Source organism: Cydia pomonella, chromosome 4 (assembly GCF_033807575.1).
Source record: "Cydia pomonella isolate Wapato2018A chromosome 4, ilCydPomo1, whole genome shotgun sequence".
Taxonomy (NCBI): Eukaryota; Metazoa; Arthropoda; class Insecta; order Lepidoptera; family Tortricidae; genus Cydia; species Cydia pomonella.
Genome location: NC_084706.1, coordinates 26,824,710 through 26,845,578, shown reverse-complemented (window position 1 = coordinate 26,845,578; position 20,869 = coordinate 26,824,710). Strand labels below are relative to the sequence as shown.

Below are 20,869 nucleotides of genomic sequence, written 5' to 3'. Positions count from 1 at the left end.
AATCAGTATTATCACTCTGAACAGCGGAAAAAGGAAAAAAAATAAAAACAACGGTACTTAGTCAGTATTGAAGTAGTCATATGTATGTCCAAAGATGAAAGAAGAAAGGGTTTAAAAATATGAAAAAAATCGTAAAAAAAAATCGTAAATACTTTAAATGAAAACTATAGCAAACATGATCGGTCTAGCCATTTTTGAATGATTGCAAAAAATATGAAAAAAATCGTTAAACAAAAGTTTAGTAAATACTTTAAATAAAACTATAGCAAACATGATCGGTCTAGCCATTTTCGAGTGATTGCAAAAAATATGAAAAAAAATCGTGAAACAAAAGTTTAGTAAATACTTTAAATGAAAACTATAGCAAACATGATCGGTCTAGCCATTTTCGAGTGATTGCAAAAAATATGAAAAAAATCGTGAAACAAAAGCTTAGTAAATACTTTAAATGAAAACTATAGCAAACATGATCGGTCTAGCCATTTTTGAGTGATTGCAAAAAATATGAAAAAAAATCGTGAAATAAAAGTTTAGTAAATACGTTAAATGAAAACTATAGCAAACATTATCTTAAATTGACCATCATGAAATGCACGACGCTACATGGGTCGGTTTTCGGCCATTTTTTGCCGTTGGGTATCATAGCAATATGAGCATATTAGTTGTTAGTTACAAACTTACAAATAACCTTAAATTACTAGGGATAAAAGAGCAGGGTAATGGGTAAAATAGCTAGGGATAATATAGCCGAGGGGTCGTATGGGCCAAAAACTTGAAACAAAAGTATATTTTCAGAGTTATTTAAATAAAAAAAACACAAGCTAGATCGAGGATGATACCTTCCGTCACAAGTTTCGAGCGGCATGTCATATTTTTGTTTCTTTCTAATTTCCTGCCTTTACGCAAACTATCTTGTTTCGTTATCATGTGCCATTTTCCGAGCTAGCTCTCTGTGTATCGGTGAAACTAGAACTAGTAGACAAATAACTAGTTTGAGACGCCCGAAGCGAGCATGAGAGATATATAACTTAATTAAGGCAGTAATTGCATCTGCTCAGTTATGAAACAAATCTCACAGTAGTATATCAAAATTAAACAAAAATGTCTGCAAACGTTTAAATGCTTAGAATTAAAGGGAAAAGAAATGCTTGATGGTAATATTCGCTGTCAATAGCCATTCTTCTTGTAGCTGGACCCGGGTACGTCCTTGGACCCGGGTACGTCCTTAAACTACGTCCAAAAGAGAGGTATAGGCATTGTGAATGTCATCTCGCTTTGTGTGGTAGGGCACAGCCAGTGGATGTCATTCCAGATCTAGAGCAGAGCCCAACTGGGGAAGTACCTCCACCTTACAGAAAACAGCAGCCAAATAACACTAGACCCTACTCATAGTTTTGTGATCCTGCCGGTGAGTAAGGTTGCCAGAGCTCAACGAGGGGGGCGGGTTTAAGGTCGGCAACGCGCATGTAACTCCTCTGGAGGTGCAGGCGTACATAGGCTACGGACACTGCTTACCATCAGGCGGGCCGTGTGCTTGTTTGCCACCGACGTAGTATTTAAAAAAAAAGCTCAGTAAAGTGGCTAGTCTTGGTAGTTAAAAGAGTGGAGGACTGGAATCCCGGAGTCGCGAGTTGTAAAGGAAATGTTTATAAAAGCTCCCCAATGTCAGATTACTAATCGTCTAATGGGATAATGTGGGTCATTTATGCATTGTTACATAATAGAACGCGGGTCAGGGGCTAATTTCATTGGTCATCGTATCTCGTGAAACGGTTGAGGGCAGAGTAAAGAATCCTCGTGGTCGCCAGCTGCAGCTCTGTTGGTGGGTAGAGGAACGGCATCTACCCAAACATGTAATAATAGTACATTACGATACAAGTGCGAAAAATAGGAAATTCGAAACGAGTGGCGATAAATTAATACACGACCGAAGGGAGTGTTTTAAGTCGACACAAGTTGCGAATTACCGCGTACATGTGCGAATAGCGTTACATGTGCGAATAGCACATGTATCGCACAACGTTTTACAGTACATATGGCCCTTTAAATGTTCGACACAGTAACGTAATATGCTAATTTTCGCACTAGTGTGGTAAAGTAGCACCATATGTACTGTAAAATAAACTTTGATATCGCATCCCATATTGCCTTTGTCGGTTGATAGTTTAAAAGCTATTGTGAATTAAAAAAAAATCAGCTGGCAGTTGTATCGCAACTTCAAATGAATATGTATTTTTTTTTAAATAATCGCATTCCAATTGAATTTTTTTTACAGTTTATAATTATACTGAATAATTGTAGTATAATTAGTGAATAAATAGTATCATCACCCTGCTCTAGCGCAATTAAACATTTTCCTTAACCACTTTGGTGATGAAAAAGGGACTTTATGCACTGAAATAAGTGATAGATGCTTCTGTTTGTCTTTTAAGTTACAGCCTTCAGGACATCAACTGTTACAAAGCGAATAGACCAAAAGCGATTGGAAACTGAGAAGTTATATATTTATATATACACTTGGGGTCATTGGCCTCAGACGGCGGAGGCTCCGAAGATAAAGTCAAGCGACGCATCGCCATTATTAGGTCTGCAATGGAGAAGCTCTCTAAGATCTGGAGAGATCGCAACATCAAAAAGGCATCGAAGTCTCGTCTCGTAAGATCTCTCGTTTTCCCAGTGTTGCTTTACAGTGCTGATTCGTGAACAGTAAGAGAGAGTGAACTGGGTGCTGGAAAAGGATGCTGCGGATATCGCGGACGCAGCGTCGTACTAATATATCAATTCTCCAGAAGCTCAAGGTTACACAAAGACACTTCGCCAATCGTTCACTCTCGCATCCTTAGCTACTAGGGTCACGTTACGCGCAGGGAAGACAATGCCATGGAGAGGCTTGTTGTTCAGGGCAGAGTGGATGGCACAAGACCCAGTTTGCAGCCCTCAATGCGATGGACCGACCAAGTGAAAGCTCTCACCGGGTCACCTTTAAATCTGTGCGTGCGGCCAGCAATAAATAGAGAAGCGTGGCGGGAAACAATGAATGAATGACTACTCTGAGAAGAGTATACGACTAGGAAGAGGGCATCAACTGACGGTCTTTCCATCGCCATACAGCCCGTTGATGATATTTTTAGGATTCCGTACCTCGAAAGGAAAAACGGAACCCTTATAGGGTCACCTTGTTGTCCGTCTGTCCGTCTGTCTGTCAAGACCCTTTTTCTCAGGAACGCGTGGAGGTATCAAGCTTGAATATATTTATATCAAATACTCAGATCTACTGTCCCTTGCAGCTATGAAAAAAATCAAACTTCTAAGCAAACGCAATCAAGAGATATAGCCGTTTATGCCGCAAATTTCCGCGGAAATCAAAACCTATAGGGTACTTCCCGTGAACTCAGAATCTTGAAATTTCGTACGAAGCAACGTCTTATACACAGATAAAGGAAAAAATGCGAGAACCGTAAATTTTTAGTTACGCCATATAATAATATATACCTACAGATTTGTACGGAACCCTCGGTGCACGAGTCCGACTCGCAATTTTTTTTATATACAATAGAATATAAACTGTCATCAGATATAGTTTAAATTATAAGATGCCTAAACAATTTTCAGCTGCTGGTCTTTCCACCGATGAACAGCTACTACCAGATTGATAGGTATAGCAAATTAACTAGAATAAATTTGTTGCTTTCATTTTCATGTACCATTTTCTGAAGTAGCTTGTTGTCGTTAGTCCGATTTTTCAACTGCTTGCGTCATTCGGATATTGATAAAAAATTAATTACCTAAAAAACTTACGATCTCAGGATTCCATTACTTTGGAATAAAACTAAGCAAAATATTGTTATTGTTTATATTATTATTTTCGTCTTGCTCATATCTTGTTACATTGTTTAGTCCTTACTCATCCACCTTTGATAATGTCCAATATCCTTGTACAGAAGGTCTAGAAAGCTCATCCGCTCGTGCATCGGTCTAGAACCTAGGCGTAGTTCAGTGTTTATCTCCAAATATGGCAGTTTGTCCCGGGATACGCGTGGCCATATGAGAGGAATCAACTTGGATGTTTTCGGTGTTGGATTTCTGAAATAAGGATATAAATTGTTTTCTATTGTTTTTGGACACGGATGAGCTGTGTCAATCTACTTTTGCCATTTTCAGAGCGGGTTGTATATTATATTTGTGCATTACTTTTTTCAAACTTCTTCAGGATGTACCTACTATGTACCAACAGAAACCTTTCCTTTTTTATCTAGCCTACTAGCATGTCCCACTGCTGGGCAAAAGCCTCCCCTCTTTTGCACCATTTGGCCCTGTCAAATGCACATTCCCGCCACTCTATACAGCATGTATCGAAGTCATCCTGTCATCTCTGTTTGGGTCTTCCTCTGCCCCGAGATATATCGTGTGGGATCCAGTCCGTGGCTGATTTTACCCTGCGTTCTGGGTGCATTCGGCAGATGTTCCCTGCCATTATATTATATACCTGTACTTGTTGTCCAAACAACTACTTCAAGCAGCATAGTGCCAAGCTAAGCACTTGGACTGTAGAATTCACAAAAATACAAAATTATATTAATTTTCATTTTATTAAATTTCAAAATTTGAATTATGGCCTATGTGAGTATCGCTACAATACATAATTGGGTATATGGCATCCACCTTTGTTTATATAGTCTCAATATAAGTCCTATCAGTCGATTTTATTGTTTTGTACAATGAACTGGTATCATAACCGTTTTTTTATTAGTTATTCACTCGTTAAGTGTTCAAAATTTGAATTAAAAAATATTAACTGTATAAGGCACAGTACGTACCCATATTTTACAAAATTAGTCCAAATTTCAGTCATCCTGTCTACAATTAGCATATCTTCATCACGCAATCGCTCTTTCATGTAAGAAATGTCAAATAAATATCCCAGTTCATCTGCGTGGAAAGCACCACCTTCTGTACATGGTATATTCATGTAATCCTTGTAATAATTCCTTTCACCACAAAATGAAAACATATAGAAGTAGGTGTTTTCTACGCCACTTTCCAAATATTTTCTAACCGTTCTGAATATCGGTCTGTGAAAAGTAAAATCGGCATGTATATTCATTTCCGGTCTCCTATTATCTGCTTGTCGAACATCATCACCGTAATAAAACAACCGGACAATGTTTTTTATTTCATCTGAAAGCTTACTTTCATTATTGAATTCAAAATGAGATTCTAAAATCAGAGACACGAAGTCCGTTTGCAATTCCAAAGCACCGTTGTTTATAGATTTAGTTATGAACGAATAGCTTTCGTCATTAGTAATACCAATTAAGATATCGGCATCTGTACGAGTAACTGTGTTCAAATCAGCTGGATATTTTGTAATATAGTTATCAGCATTCTCGAATTGTTTTTCAACACACGGTCCAAGAATTACACCAGAATCCCTTGTTGCTGCAATAAGTTCATGTGGCTCTACTTTGTTTAGAATCGATAAAGCAGCATTTATATCATTCGTTATATAATTAAATTGCTTTGCTAATTTTAAAGGAGCATCTCGATCAGGATTAGAATCTTCAGTAAAATCATGAGACAACGCAACGCCACTTTGCAAAATCACTCTATTATAAAGCTGCTCATGTAGAAAGTACTGATGGAAATCCACAGATATTGCACCAGCACTGTACCCTGCTACAGTGATTTTGGAGTCATCTCCGCCAAAATATCGTATATTTTCTTTAATCCAACGTAGTGCTTGTACTTGATCTTTCAAACCCTGATTCCCTGGTACTTTAGAAGTGTTTAAACACATAAAACCATAAGGACCAAGGCGATAGTTCAAAGTGATGAAAATGACGCCATGTCTGACTAGGAAGCGTGGTCCATAGAGAAAACTGCTAGCTGATCCGAATATAAATTTTCCTCCATAAATTTGGATCAGCACAGGCAAGGGATTCTCAAAACTGGCACTATTCGGTACGTTAATGTTGACGATAAGGCAGTCCAGTGTCCCAGCGATTGTTTTGTCACGTTCTTGAGGACACCTTGATGTATCGTCGACTGCTTCAAATATTCCTTCAATTTTGAAAGGAATAGTAGCCTGAAATTTAATTTTTTTTTTGGTGATCGTTATTAACATTATGTATTATACCATATTATTGGCAGAAGTAATTGTACATTGAAACTAAAACTAGAAAAAAATTATAAATGGTACATGAAATCACTAAAGAAAAAGTTATACATAACAAAATAAATAGGAAGGAGAAAATGCCACGAAATGGTCTGATGCTGACGACTTCCAGCGGTGATCTTCCGACAAGACCAAAAGAAGTAATTTGAATCAAAAAATCGCCAACTCATCTAGCCGCCATGTCACTGAAGGCTAGCGGGCGGCGGCAGCGGCTGAGAATCCCTAAAGTGTCGCAAAGATGGCGAGCTCTCAAACAACCACATATTTATGGAGTTTGCGGTAGACGTCCTAGGGCCGTGGAGTAGCGACGCTCATATCCTATTCCGAAGTTTAAAAAAGACTACATGAGACTTTGGCTCACCCTAGGCCTGGTCAAAGAATAGTCATTGCCATCCAGCAAAGGAATGTAGCAAGGCTTATGGACATCGCGCACCCTTCCGCACGGGACGGGCCTGGGAGTATTTTTTCTTTATTTTGTTAGATTTAAGTTATTGAGTTTATATTTAATTAAAATTTAATTTAATTTTGTATTTCAAACCTATTTTGGTAATAAATTATATGTTTCGTATGAAAAAAATCAAAGAAAAAGAAAAGGACAGATCGATATGAAGTTAAGATACAACATAAGAAAAGGTGATAAAAATAATTGCAATTATAAAGAAAATACCTATAACGACGTTCTTAAAATTTTCAAAATTGAGGAATTTCAATATGTACTCACACCAAAAACGTTGTCAGGATCAACTCTCGCATACGGGATACCTAGGAACCTGGAGTAATTCCCGTCCTGGGCCCAAAGCCCCCGATAGCTGCCTACTGGGGTATGCACTACGGGTCTGGATAACTCAGGACCGAATGGGATTTCTAAAAAATACACAAAGTTTAGTTGCCAGGTGGACACGCAATAAGCCAAATTGATTACTGAACGAACGCGAAGCCCCGTATCAACTTTGGCAAAAATACTTTCGTTTATATTTCCTGGCTGTTCTTTTCTACAGGTCGCATTCTCGTTAAATTTAGTGAGTAAAATGAATAACAATACCTTTTCACAGCAAGTTATAAAAAAAATCTTTACGTGAGAATACAACAAACAGTTTAATCGAGTTTTCCAACGTCTGGTTAGACAGAAAAAAAATACCTCGCACTAACGCCTGGGATAATTGCTGCGCAATTAGAAGATAGTATAACAATACCGGATTAATAAACGGAATCTGAAGGAACATAGTGACCTGTTTAACTTTGAACAAGAGTGTAAGTAGATAATATTTATTGCTTTTTTATATTTTCCCTTAGTCTGCGTTCCGTTCCGTTCACGGACGGACCACTACGTTTGCTGTCTGAGCGTGCCCTGAAATTTTCTTGAACTGTTTTATTGTCAGTATGGTGATCATCACGACATAACACTTACTTACTTTAATATGTAATTAATGCATGGATAACAAAAACACGACAGGCGATAAAATTGCATGGATTCATTGTTATGTCACAGAATGTATTTTTAAACTGATATCATACTAATAAATCGTTTTGACGTTAAAAAAAGAGAAGCAAGTGTAGACAACGCTTAAAAAACTGATAAAGTAAAAGCTATAGTGTCCTAGCAGTAAGACATGTGACTTCCAAACCAAATTTAATTCAGTGAATATATTGCTTGTATAGCAACATACAACATGTATTGTATAAAGGTACGGGATCATTCATTATGCATGTTCCGAAACGCACTTGGCCGTTTTTTCTGTGTACCGTGATCCATGCATTCACGTGACTACTAGTTAGAACCCGATGGTCACGATGACGATAAGAACCGGCCATAAGTCAACAACGAACTTATTTCACCAAGTAAATTGACAGTGAAAGCACCCGTGTCAACGCAACAACAGTAATTCCGCAACAGTAGTTGACCATGACAAACAATATTATCTGTTTATACTTTATTTCACGAATTCACAAGCTCGTTATGTTCTCTGAGATTCCCGTTTTCAGTTCGGTATTTATGTACTCTCTTTTAATAAATGCACTGACATTCCAGGCTTCAGTATCAGGTAAAATATTATTTTACCACCTCAGCCTGTAAAGGCTCTGTGTATTCTTCAAAATCTGCCAGAAAAGTTGTATTATTATAATTAGCTGAATAATAATCTTCGTATTTACTGATGGAATTGACTTTTAAGAAATATATAATTAATAACGTTCTTCTTCTTCTTCCTGTCCTTGTCCCAGTTTATCCTGGGTAGGCCTCCTCGTGCATCAGCGCCAGGATATTCTATCTTGGGTTGTCATTGGAGGAAGTTTTTGGGTTATTAAATCTTTCTCCACAGTTGACCACCCGGTGACTGGTCTTCTGCCTCTTCCTCTTTTTCCCCTTGTAAAACAAATAACGATTTTCAACCCCACCACATAGGTTAACTATTAGCAATATAGGTAGCAAGCATCGGAAAACTTACTCCGCAGTTTGCTTTATTCACGTGACACACATTTTAGATTCAGACAGATTTCCAAACGGCTGTATATATTATGAACAACTTTTTTTCAAAATTTTACGAGAGCCGGTAAAAAAATGTGACTTGTAGGAAAGAACAGCCGAAAAGACATAATATGAAAGCATATTTAATCCCTTACGCAAAACGGGGTGTTTTATGTTTACCACCAATATCGGTCTGTCTGTCTGTGGCATCATCAATCTCAAACGGCTAGACCGATTTCGATGCGTTTTTGTCACGTGAAAGCGACTTTCCTTGCGGTGGTTAGAAGAGTATCAGCTTTTTTACAAAATGATGTAAAACATTTATGGCATGAAATGGATATAGCGTAGGGAGTTTAAAAAAATTATAACGTAACAGTTAAGGATTGTTTTTTATTACTAGTATTTTTTGCGTAGTGTGTTTTATAAATTTTAAATATAATAGTTATTGCCAATTCGGTCAATGATTTTATTGAATATAATATACTTATGGCAAGTCCACCCTCTGACTAAACTTTGTGTATTTTGCAGAACTTCAATTGGGTCCTGAGTTATCCAGACCCGTAGTGCATACTCCAGTAGGCAGCTATCGGGGGCTTCAGGCCCAGGACGGGAATTACTCCATGTTCCTGGGTATCCCGTATGCTAGAGTTGATCCGGACAACGTTTTTGGTGTGAGTATTGAAATTTCTCAATTTATGGATATTCGGAAAATATCTTTTCGGTAAAGTTTTATTCCGCAATTTTCGACTTAATGTAAGGTATTTCCTTTTGGTATGATTTATTTCATCCTTTACTTTATTACAAGCTTTTAATTGGTTTCACCTAGCTGTCCTGTAGTAACTCGCTTTAATTAAAAATAAATAAATATAACGTATCTATAAAATAGTCTATTTCTTACCAGAATGAAATTATTTATGCCTTTTTGGTTGTTTTTATTAACAAGTGATAAATTTTAACTTAATTTCTTATCCATCTTCCCACATGCCGAAGTCATGCTAAGAGGAAATTCTCAATTCTGTTTATATATTTTATGTTTTTCATCCATAACTTCGTCATTTCTCGACCGTTTTTACAAATTCTATTTTTGACTGACCGGATCCAAAACACTACGTTGCGCACCAATACAGGCATTGTTGACGTTGGGGTCAAAACCGCCAGGCTAAAGTGGGGCTGGGCCGGCCATGTACGACGTATGGTCATAATACACAGAGGTGGGCAAAACTAGCCACGCAGAGGGTGCCACAACGTAAACGCCGGCATGGTCGGCCTAAGAGGAGATGGCGAGACCTGGACGCATTTCTCAGCAACTGGACGGATGCTACAGTTAGGGAAGATTGGAAGTTTAGGGGGTAGGCCTTTGCCCAGCAGTGCATACATTCAATACTCATCGGTTCCATAAATATTGGTACATACACAGATTGGTACATACACAGATTCTTTTTTTTCTGATGATGGGATCTATGAGGAATCGAGGGAAATCTTCAAATCTTATAGAGTCAGGTCAAGATAAGTTGGTAGCCATTTTGATAGCCCAGACAGCGGAAGTGTTATTTTGAACGTCAAACATCTGTGAAATTATGACGTTTACTTAACACTTGCACAGGCTTGGCTATCAAAATCGTTGCCAACTTAGATTGGTCTGACTCTATGCATACTTATAGCGATATATTAGTTTTTATCTTAAGTATAACCAGGCATTTGCATATTAATAGTGCTATTTGGAGAAATAGAACTGCTCATGAAGACCAGAATGGAGCTCTTCTACGACAAAAGGTTTCCAAAAGTCTCGATGCTAATTATAATTGTAATGAGATGTACGATGATTGTAAATATTTAAATGCCATTTTAATCCTTTTGTCATTGTTTTTTCTTTTTAATATTATTTGTAAAAATCTATTGCTTTTGCTAGAATATAATGCTATCGTGATTTCACGTACCCTCCATTTTCCATATTGTCATTGTTATATACGCAATTTACAATAACCACGCCAATCATATAATATGATAATGTTAGGGATGATTTCTCAACAGACTTAATACAATTTCAGGCTCCTATTCCATACAAATTTGAAGGGATATTTGAAGCAGTCGACGACACCACAATATGTCCTCAAGAAGAAGAATTTAACAAAACAATTACTGGGAAACTTGACTGCCTTCACATTAACATTTACGTACCGAACAGCGCCATTATTAATCATTTGCCTGTTATGATATACATATTTGGTGGAATGTTCAGGTTCGGATTTGCAGGCAGATACATATATGGGCCACGCTTTTTAGTCAGACATGACGTCATTTTCATTACTTTAAACTATCGTATTGGCCCTTACGGTTTTATGTGTCTAAACACATCTAAAGTACCCGGGAATCAGGGTTTGAAAGACCAAGTCCAAGCACTACGTTGGATTAATGAAAATATACGATATTTTGGCGGAGACCACTCCAAAATCACGGTAGTGGGAAACAGTGCTGGTGCAGTGTCTGTGGATTTCCATCAATTCTTTCTACAGGAACAGCTTTATAATAGAGTGATTTTGCAAAGTGGCAATACGTTATCTCATATAATTAACGAAGTTCCTGATCCTGATAGAGATGCGCCTTTAAAATTAGCAAATCAATTGAATTATCCAACTAATGATATTGAAGATGCGTTATCATTTCTGAACAAAGTAGAGCCACATGAACTTATTGCAGCAGCAAAGGATTCTGATGTATTTTTTGGATTGTGTATTGAAAAGAAATTCGAGGATGTTGATAACTATATTACTAAATACCCAGCTGATTTGAACACAATTACTCGTAGAGATGTCGATGTCTTAATTGGTATGACTAACGACGAAAGCTATGCAATAGTAGCAAAAAAAATTGAAAATCGTAAATTTGAAAGGATGGACTTCCTGTCTTTAATTTTAGAAACACATTTTGAATTTGAAAATGAAAGTAAGTTTTCAGATGAATTGAAAAAGATTGTCCGGCTGTTTTATTATGGTGATGATGTTCAACGTGCAGATAATAGCAGACCGACAATTAATCTACATGCCGATTTTAGTTTTTACAGTCCAATATTCAGAACTGTTAGAAAATATTTGGATAGTGGCGTAAACAACATGTTCTTCTATATGTTTTCATTTTCTGGTGAGAGGAGTTATTACAAGGATTTATTGAAATTACCATATACAAAAGGTGGTGCTGCCCACGCAGATGAGCTGGGATATTTATTCGACGTTTCTTACATGAAAGATCGGTTGCGTGATGAAGATATGCTAATTGTAGACAGAATGACCGAACTTTGGACTAATTTTGCAAAATATGGGTACGTGTTTTGATTTTATTTTATGTATGATTTTTCTAGGATACTAATTTTTAACCGGATTCGGTTTTTTTTTTTGGTAAAACCGAAGAAAAAACCGGTTTTTGCATTCCCTACTACTAGAGTCTGTGCGGAAAGAGAACAGTCGTGGAATGTAGGGGCCCAATACATTTCATGACTCTTCTCTTTCCGAACAGACAGACAGACAGATTTTCATGTACTTTACAATGATCCCAAGGGCTTTCGAGGTCGAAAACTTGGATTTGTTATTACCATTTGATCACTACCAACATTTAAAAAAAACAGAACTACCTCATTCGATGTTAGGTAAAATGTACCAATTCCATGGGCTAACAATAGTTTGACACAATACGTATGCTGCGTACTATACGGTCACATCTCAAAATGTATGATTATTGGAGATTAGATCTTAATAAAAAATAATAAAGTTAAGTATCCTTTGAAAATGTTGATGTCCAAGTGGCCATATAGCAGGCAGCATATGAGTATTGCTTATCTGTGTCAATAATAATGTTTTTTTATTATTAGCCTATTTGTGTGTCCCACTGCTGGGCAAAGGCCTCCCCTCTAGCTTTCCAATCCTCCCTGTGCTGAGCAAGGTCCCGCCAGTCCCGCTGAAACGCATCCAAGTCGTCCCGCCATCTCTTTCTCGGTCTGCCTCTGCCACGACTACACCGGGGATGCCAGCTAGTGGCTATTTTAGCCCATCTGCCATCATTCATCCGGCAGACATGTCCAGCCCAGTCTTCATCCCAACATCGACGACACGGGTTTTGGAGCGAAGCTCTGTGTTCCTCACCCTGTCAGATCTGCGGATACCCAGGATACTCCGCTCCATTGCCCTTTGACAAACCTTGAGCCGTGATTTTTGCGCCTCAGTTAATGACCAGGTTTGGGCACCATAGGTGAGGATGGGTAAGATGCACATGTCGACGAGCTTGCGCTTTAGTGCAATTGGGAGTTTACCTTTCATGAGTTCCTTCATAGACCAAAAGGTCCGCCACGCGTTTTCGATCAATCTCCTTGTCCTGGCGATCTGTGAAGGAGACTATCTGGCCTAGATAAGTATACTCGTCGACATATTGCAAAATGTTCCCATCCACCGTCACCCCGTGCTTCTTGCTGTTGGTCATTAACTAAACTTAATGTATTTGGAAGATTTTTTTTTAATACTTATTTCAGAAATCCAACACCGAAACCTTCAAAGTTGATTCCTCTGCAGTGGCCACGAGTATCCCGGCACAAACTGCCATATTTGGAGATAAACACTGAACTACGCCTAGGTTCCAGACCTTTGCACGAGCGGATGAGCTTTCTAGACCTTCTGTACAATCACTTTGGACATTATCAAAAGTGGATAAGCAAGGACTGAACAACGAAACAGGGGAATGAACAAAGATAATATAATAAATCAAACTATTTTTTACATGGTTTTATTTAGAATATAATGAAATCCTGAGATCGTGAGATTGAATGGCAAATAGCCAGTTTTATAGGTAGTTAATGAAGTATTTATCGATATCCGAATGACGCAAGCACTTGAAATTGTTTTACACACAGCTGATTATCGCATTCTGTGGGCGCTCTACACTACACCTAACATTAATATAATCACTGTCTAAAAATAATGTGTGTATGTAAAAACTTTATTGTACTTAAGACGACCGGTCTGGCCTAGTGGGAAGTGACCCTGCCTACGAAGCTGATGGTCCCGGGTTCAAATCCTGGTAAGGGCATGTATTCGTGTGATGAGCATGGATATTTGTTCCTGACTTCCTGAGTCATGGGTGTTTTTGTATTTAAGTATTTATAAATATTTATATATTATATATATCGTTGTCTAAGTACCCTCAACACAAGCCTTATTGAGCTTCCTGTGGGACTTAGTCAATTTGTGTAATAATGTCCTATGATATTTATTTTATAAGACAGGTAAAGAAAGATACAATAAAAAATTGAATGTTGTGAATGTACAAAGGCGAACTTATCCTTATAAGGGATCTCTTCCAGTCAACCGTTGAGCAATTGAGAGTCAAAATGTAAAACATGATAGACAAACGAACACTTTGTACAAAAAATAAACCATGGTTCAATCATTACACAAGTAAATAAAATTGAAACATGTAGCATATATTATAAAAATACATATATACACATATAATGAATATCAATAGATATACATACATATAGCCACAAAACCTTGTGTTTTTATCGAAAATGTGAAGTTTTATATTTTTCTCCAATATGCTCGGAAATAGTACGGGTAGTACACCTTGCAAAAATAGTACGGGGAGTTCTTCATTATGGTCAAACTCAAATTTAAAAATATCAAACCATCATTGTCGTGTTTTAGAGGACGGGAAGTTATCTGTATTGTTTATTACTTTTTAAAAACATGTATCTACTAAGAAAAACGCAAACAGTTAGCAATTAATATAGCCGCGGGCTGCGTCTACACGACTCGGTCAGCATCCTTTTAACAAGGAAAGGTACCCAACTGTCCGGTTCCGATTTGATTTATATTTATATATGTCATAGAGTAGTCTAAAATAACCGAACGTATTTTTTTTAGCTGCTCAAACTCAACCTATTGGGAGATATTCTCCTCCAAAGTACTAAAAAATTACTAAATCTTCTAACTCCTATAGAAAGTGATGCTCAAGCAACTTGCTAGTTAATGGCTGGTTTGAGTATATGTTTGAAAGCAGCAAAAAATAATGAGCATGTGTTTTGTTATATCGGCTAAAACTCTTTTTTTTCCTAAAAAAATCGTCATTCGAAGTTTTATATTATCTTATCGCTAAAGTTACACATAAAACGGGTGTTTTTTTAGGAAAACTTGAGTTTAAGCAGATATAACAAAACACGTGTACATTATTTTTTCCTGTTCTCAAACATATACTCAAAAAAGCCATTAACTAGCAAGTTGCTTGAGCATTACTTTCTAAAGGAGTTAGAAGATATAGTAACTTTTTAGTACTTTGGAGGAATGGTCAATTGTCATAAAAAATATTTTTATAATGCTCTTTGCTCTAAAACTCTTTTGTACGATATATGTTCACCAAAAATATCAGTAGCGACCATTGTAAAAACGAACTGCTGTCAAAAATTGGTTAGGTTAGAACTGTGATTCATGTAAAAACGAACTGCTGCCACAAAATTGGGTTAAATTAGATTAGAACTGTGACCCTCGCGAACTGCAGCCACAAAAGTGGGTTAGGTTAGGTTAGAACTGCAACCATTGTAAAAACGAAATGCTGTCAAAAATAGGTTAGGTTAGGTTAGAACTGCAATCCTAGCAAAAACGAACTGCTGCCATAAAAGTGCATTAGGTTAGGTTAGAACTGTGAGCCTCTCACTTATTATACTTAATAACATTAGGATAAGTAATCAAATTCGGAAAATTGCGAGACACTTCTGGATGCGATTAGCTCAGGATCGGGACAAGTGGCGTACTGGAAGAGAGGCCTATGCTCAGCAGTGGGCGATAAAAGGCTGATATGATGATGATGATGATGATGAATCAATATAGTAAGTGCCATTGCCAAAGGGCAATCAAACCGTACCTGCTTTGGCACGGGCGAGACGCAAGATAACTAAATAACACGATTCAAATATCATTCTGATGTCAGTGTACGTTCGAATTGGCATGGTTATTCATTACTCTCTAAATTGATTTATTAACCAATGTAACAATAGATTCAGATACTTAAATTCAGCTCCTCTATAAAGATAAAGACCCTTTATTACCGTGGATATTTTAGTCAATTAACCATCCCGCCATTACAAAAAATAAAACTGTAACTAGAATGATGCTGTACTACCTATCAACTCCAAATGTGCATGGCGACTTTAGCAATTAATTCATTCATAATTTCTCCATGCAATTTCGCAGCTCACTGTACATTAAAACAAAGGACGGTTGCCTTGCACGTTAACTGTCCTCCCAAAGCTACTGCCCTCCGAGCTACTTCGAAGCCGAAGATAAGGAACGAAACGATCATTTCATTGGAGAAAAAAACATTTTTAATTTGACAGTTAATCTAATTTTATCGTCTACCGTGATGTGCGTGATCCATGCATCCACGTGAGCACAAGAGAACCCGACGCTCACGATGACGATAACAACCGGCCATAAGCCAGCAACGAATTCATTTCACAAAGTTAGTGACACTGAAAGCACCCATGTCAACGTCGCTGCAGTAATTCCGCAATAGCTGTTGATCATGACAAGCAATATTGTCTATTTATACTTTATTTTCAGAATTCAAAAGCTCGTTATGTTCTTTGAGTTGCCGGTTTTCAGTTGGATAATTATATACTATCTATTAATCATTGCACAGCAGTCATCCCAGACTTCGGTGGCAGGTAAAATATTTTTTACCACACCAGCTTTTACGAGGCTCTCTTTATTCTTTAACAACTGACAAGAAAGTTTCATTATAGTTAGCTGAGTAATACTCCTCATATTTGCTGGTGGAATTGACTTTCCAGTGATGATTTTGAATGATAAATATTAAATTTGTATTTCAATTGTAATGTTTTTGCCATTAATGTTTTCCCTGGTCTATGTGGTTAAAAGTTTTGAGTTTCACTCGGTAGCTAAGTTTGTTCAAACCTTTAAACTCTTGTAACCCTCAAAAGTCAATAATAGGATATTCCACTTGCTCAAGTAACAATACTTATAGAAACATGAATAGTTCAACAAGAACTTTGCCCCCTTGTCTAACAAATAACCATATTCTACTCCACCATACTATACCTGTAATAACAGACATTAAAATACTCCAAGAACAGCTCTGCCAAAAGCCAAAACTGATACGAGGCTTTACGCTCATTCGTTCAATGATGTGACTGAATACATTATAGCATGTCCACCCTGTGACTAAACTTTGTGTATTTTGCAGAACTTCCATTGGGTCCTGGGTTATCTAGACCGATTGTGCATACTCCAGTAGGCAGCTATCGGGGACTTTGGGCCCAAGACGGGAATTACTCTATGTTTCTGGGTATCCCGTATGCAATAGTTGATCCGGACAACGTTTTTGGTGTGAGTATTGAAATTTCTCAATTTAACGCGATCAGAATGTGAATATTCAGAAAATCTCGTTTCGGTGCAGTTTCTTTTCGGTATTTTTTTCTTGATGCAAGTTTTTTTTTCTTCTTTTACGTACATGAAGGTTCATGTTTTATTTTAATTGTTATTTGAATACGTATCGATCGTTCCTATTCTTTTATTTTTATTCAAATTACTTTACGGACTTTTAGTGTTCATAGGAAATCAGCGCTAGAAGGCGTCAGCATCATGCTAAGACCATTTTCGTTGCACTTTCTCCTTCCTATGTTATCTGTTTTTTTATAATTCTGTTTTATACTTACGAAATTTCTATTCCTATTACATTTGGTATGCAAGTATAAATATAAATAGGTACTAAACTATCGTACGATTCATTTTTTCCTGGTTTTGCAATCTCCGCCAGTAAATGAATGAAAGGGTTCCAAATTGTTGAAAGGCTATGCATATATCCTTTTGAGACACGGCGTTGTTCCAGGAATATACATAGCGTTGATGAGTTACCACAACAAGATTACCAAAACAATATATATTAAAATTTCAGCCTTCTTTACCACACAAATTTGAAGGGATATTTGAAGCAGTCGACGATACTTCAAGGTGTCCTCAAAATGAAGGTTTGATAATTAGTGGGAAACTGGACTGCCTTCACGTAAACATTAACGTGCCCAATAGTGCTAGCATTTATAATCCCTTGCCTGTTCTGATCTTCATATTTGGGGGAATTTTCGATTCCGGTTTTGCAGGAAGATACTTATATGGGCCACGCTTCTTAGTCAGACATGACGTCATTTTCGTTACTTTAAACTATCGCCTTGGCCCTTACGGTTTTATGTGTCTAAACACATATAATGTACCAGGGAATCAGGGTTTGAAAGATCAAATACAAGCACTGCGTTGGATTAAAGAAAATATACGATATTTTGGTGGAGACGACTCTAAAATCACTGTAGCGGGAAACAGTGCTGGTGCAGTGTCTGTGGATTACCATCAGTACTTTCTACAGGAACAGCTTTATAATAGAGTGATTTTGCAAAGTGGCGTTGCATTATCTCATGGTATTAATGAAGATTCTGATTCTGATCGAGATGCACCTATAAAATTAGCAAAGCAGTTGAATTATTCAACAAATGATATTAATGATGCTTTATCGATTCTAAACAAAGTGGAGCCACATGAACTTATTGCTGCAACAAGGGATTCTGGTGTAAGTTTTCTACCGTGTGTTGAAAAGCAATTCGAAAATGCTAGTAACTATGTAACGAAATATCCAGCTGATTTAAACACAGTTTCTCGTAGAGATGTGGATGTCATGATTGGTATTACTAACGACGAAAGCTATCCGACAATAACTTTGGACATAGAAAGTGGTAAGTTTGAATGTAAAGACTTCGTGTCTTTAATTTTAGAAACTCATTTTGAATTCAAAAATGAAAGTAAGCTTTTCAACGAAATTAAAAAGACTGTCCGGTTGTTTTATTACGGTGATGATATCCAATGTGCAGAAAACAAGAGACCGGAAATGAATATACATGCCGATTTTACTTTTCACAGTCCAATATTAAGAACTGTTAGAAAGTATTTGGAGAGTGGCGTGAAGAATACATACTTCTATAAGTTTTCATTTGCTGGTGAAAGGAATTATGTCAAGGATTACATGAAAGTACCAGCCACAATAGGCGGTGCTTTCCACGCAGATGAACTGGGATATTTATTTGACATTTCTTACATGAAAGATCGGTTGCGTGATGAAGATATGCTAATTATAGACAGAATGACCGAACTTTGGACTAATTTTGCAAAATATGGGTACGTGTTTTGATTTTATTTTTATGTATGATTTTTCTAGGATACTTTTGATAGCTTGTTGTGCTTGCAAAGCATAATTTTTGGATTGATTCAAAATTCGGAAGTGTAATTACATCTTTTAATATGAGGTTTTTCTTCGTATTAGTATTTTATAATATAACTGCAAAGTTAATAAAATATGTTTATTTGTACACAATCCCTTCAGAATCCCCGGCAAGTTCGGCCGAATTTCACCTTCCCATACAAAAGAATTTTCGTTCTCATTTCAAAACTACGTGTTGGATTATAATGAAACTTAGCACATATAATTACATGAGGTATATCTAGTCCTATGATTAGTTTATATACAGTTTATAAAATAAACGAAATAGAGCAAAAAAAAAATTGTATGAAAAACTTGAATTCGCTGTATTTTTTTACTATAGTATCTGAAGCTACATAAACCAATTAGGGCCTGTTTCACAATGCCCAATTAAAGTTCTGAATAAGCTACTTGCCACTTAACTAACGAATAAAGTCATCGTTGGCGTTTCACAATTTTCAAAAAAGCGTAACTGGTAGATAAAGTGCAAAGATTTGCACACAAAGATCTGGAAGTTAATTTATTTGTTTATTAGATATCCAATACTTTACTTGGCCATTTGATTATGAAACAGGCCCTTTGACGGCTAGATATACCTTATCCTATTGTTCGTACAAAGTTTCAGAGTAATCTAGCTAGTCGTTTTAAAATTCGACCGACGACCGGTTTGGCTTAGTGGGTAGTGACCCTGCCCCCGAACCTGATGGTCCCGGGTTCAAATCCTGGTAAGGGCATGTATTTGTGTGATGAGCATGGATATTTGTTCCTGAGTCATGGGTGTTTTCTATGTATTTAAGTATTTATAGATATTTATATATTATATATATCGTTGTCTAAGTACCCTCAACACAAGCCTTATTGAGCTACTGTGGGACTTAGTCAATTTGTGTAATAATGTCCTATAATATTTATTTATTTATTTATTTATTTAAAATGGGAGCGTAACTACGTTTCTATGGAGGGCCGAGCTTGCTGGGGACCCTTAATATGCTAAAAACTAATGAGCAAATATACCCCGATTGTATAGACAGCCTATCTATGTTCATAATGTATTTAGTAGAAAACAATTCATATTTTTATTTCAGAAATCCAACACCGAAACCGTCAAAGTTGATTCCTCTTCAATGGCCACGCGTATCCCGGGACAAACTGCCATATTTGGAGATAAACACTGAACTACGCCTAGGATCCAGACCGATGCACGAGCGGATGAGCTTTCTAGACCTTCTGTACAAGGACATTGGACATTATCAAAGATGGATAAGCAAGGATGGAATAATGAAATCAAATTAAATTATCATTTATAACGACCATCTGGAAGCATATAACAAAGAAACAATGAAACAGGGAATGAACAGTAAGAAATGATATGACTTTATTAAAAAAATGTAAGATGAAAGAAACGTGTTTTTTTTCAGTCAGACTTTTACGTGTAAATATTAACATATAAACAGAACAGAAAATCGATCTCTGGGCTTAGCTTTGTATCTGTAGTTCAACGTCATTATATTACATCAGATTTTCGTTTTCCAGTTTAGTCTTAGAAACTTAGATAAGTATAATTTTCTCCAATATATTCGATAATATTCTCGTGCAAGTAAAGCATCGGATAACTAATTAACAAATAAATTAACTGCCAGACAAAACTTCATGCAAAACTTAACACTTTATCCACCAGTTAAGCTTATTCGAAGATTGTGAAACGCCAACGATGACTTTATTCGACATAAAAGTGGCAAGTAGCTTATTCAGGACTTAACTTGGTCATTGTGAAACAGGCCTTATTATAGTTAAAATAGTACTGAAAGATCTTGATTAATGTCTTAAATATTAAAAGAAATCAAAATCAACAAGTACTGTTTCAGTGGTCGGGTAGTTCTAAAGCCATATCCACACTTCCCGGTATAGCTATCACTTCAAGGTGTAAAATA

General features: G+C 36.8%; 3 protein-coding genes across 4 annotated transcripts; 2 read left to right on the top strand and 1 right to left on the bottom strand.

Moving 5' to 3' along the window:
• Positions 1–2,009: 2,009 nt before the first annotated feature.
• Positions 2,010–7,631, bottom strand: LOC133517371 (acetylcholinesterase-like). Its single transcript, XM_061850671.1, has 4 exons — positions 7,314–7,631; positions 6,897–7,039; positions 4,818–6,085; positions 2,010–4,083 (listed from the first exon to the last, which is right to left on the bottom strand). Exons 1-4 carry the CDS (start codon positions 7,396–7,398, stop codon positions 3,894–3,896), a joined length of 1,686 nt encoding a protein of 561 aa, XP_061706655.1. The 5' UTR covers positions 7,399–7,631; the 3' UTR covers positions 2,010–3,893.
• A 96-nt stretch (positions 7,632–7,727) lies between these two features.
• Positions 7,728–13,393, top strand: LOC133517370 (juvenile hormone esterase-like). 2 transcript variants are annotated; one of them, XM_061850669.1, is made up of 4 exons: positions 7,728–8,217; positions 9,168–9,310; positions 10,688–11,955; positions 13,156–13,393. In XM_061850669.1, exons 1-4 carry the CDS (start codon positions 8,079–8,081, stop codon positions 13,343–13,345), a joined length of 1,740 nt encoding a protein of 579 aa, XP_061706653.1. In that variant the 5' UTR covers positions 7,728–8,078; the 3' UTR covers positions 13,346–13,393. The 2 variants fall into 2 exon arrangements, with proteins under 2 accessions (XP_061706653.1, XP_061706654.1); XM_061850670.1 differs by lacking the exon at positions 10,688–11,955 and having other exon boundaries at positions 13,156–13,264.
• Positions 13,394–16,253: 2,860 nt separating this feature from the next.
• On the top strand, positions 16,254–20,267 carry LOC133517538 (cholinesterase 2-like). Its single transcript, XM_061850863.1, has 4 exons — positions 16,254–16,341; positions 16,881–17,023; positions 17,592–18,856; positions 20,024–20,267. The coding sequence occupies exons 1-4, from the start codon at positions 16,254–16,256 to the stop codon at positions 20,229–20,231; spliced, it is 1,704 nt and encodes a 567-aa protein (XP_061706847.1). The 3' UTR covers positions 20,232–20,267.
• The last annotated feature ends 602 nt before the right edge of the window (positions 20,268–20,869 follow it).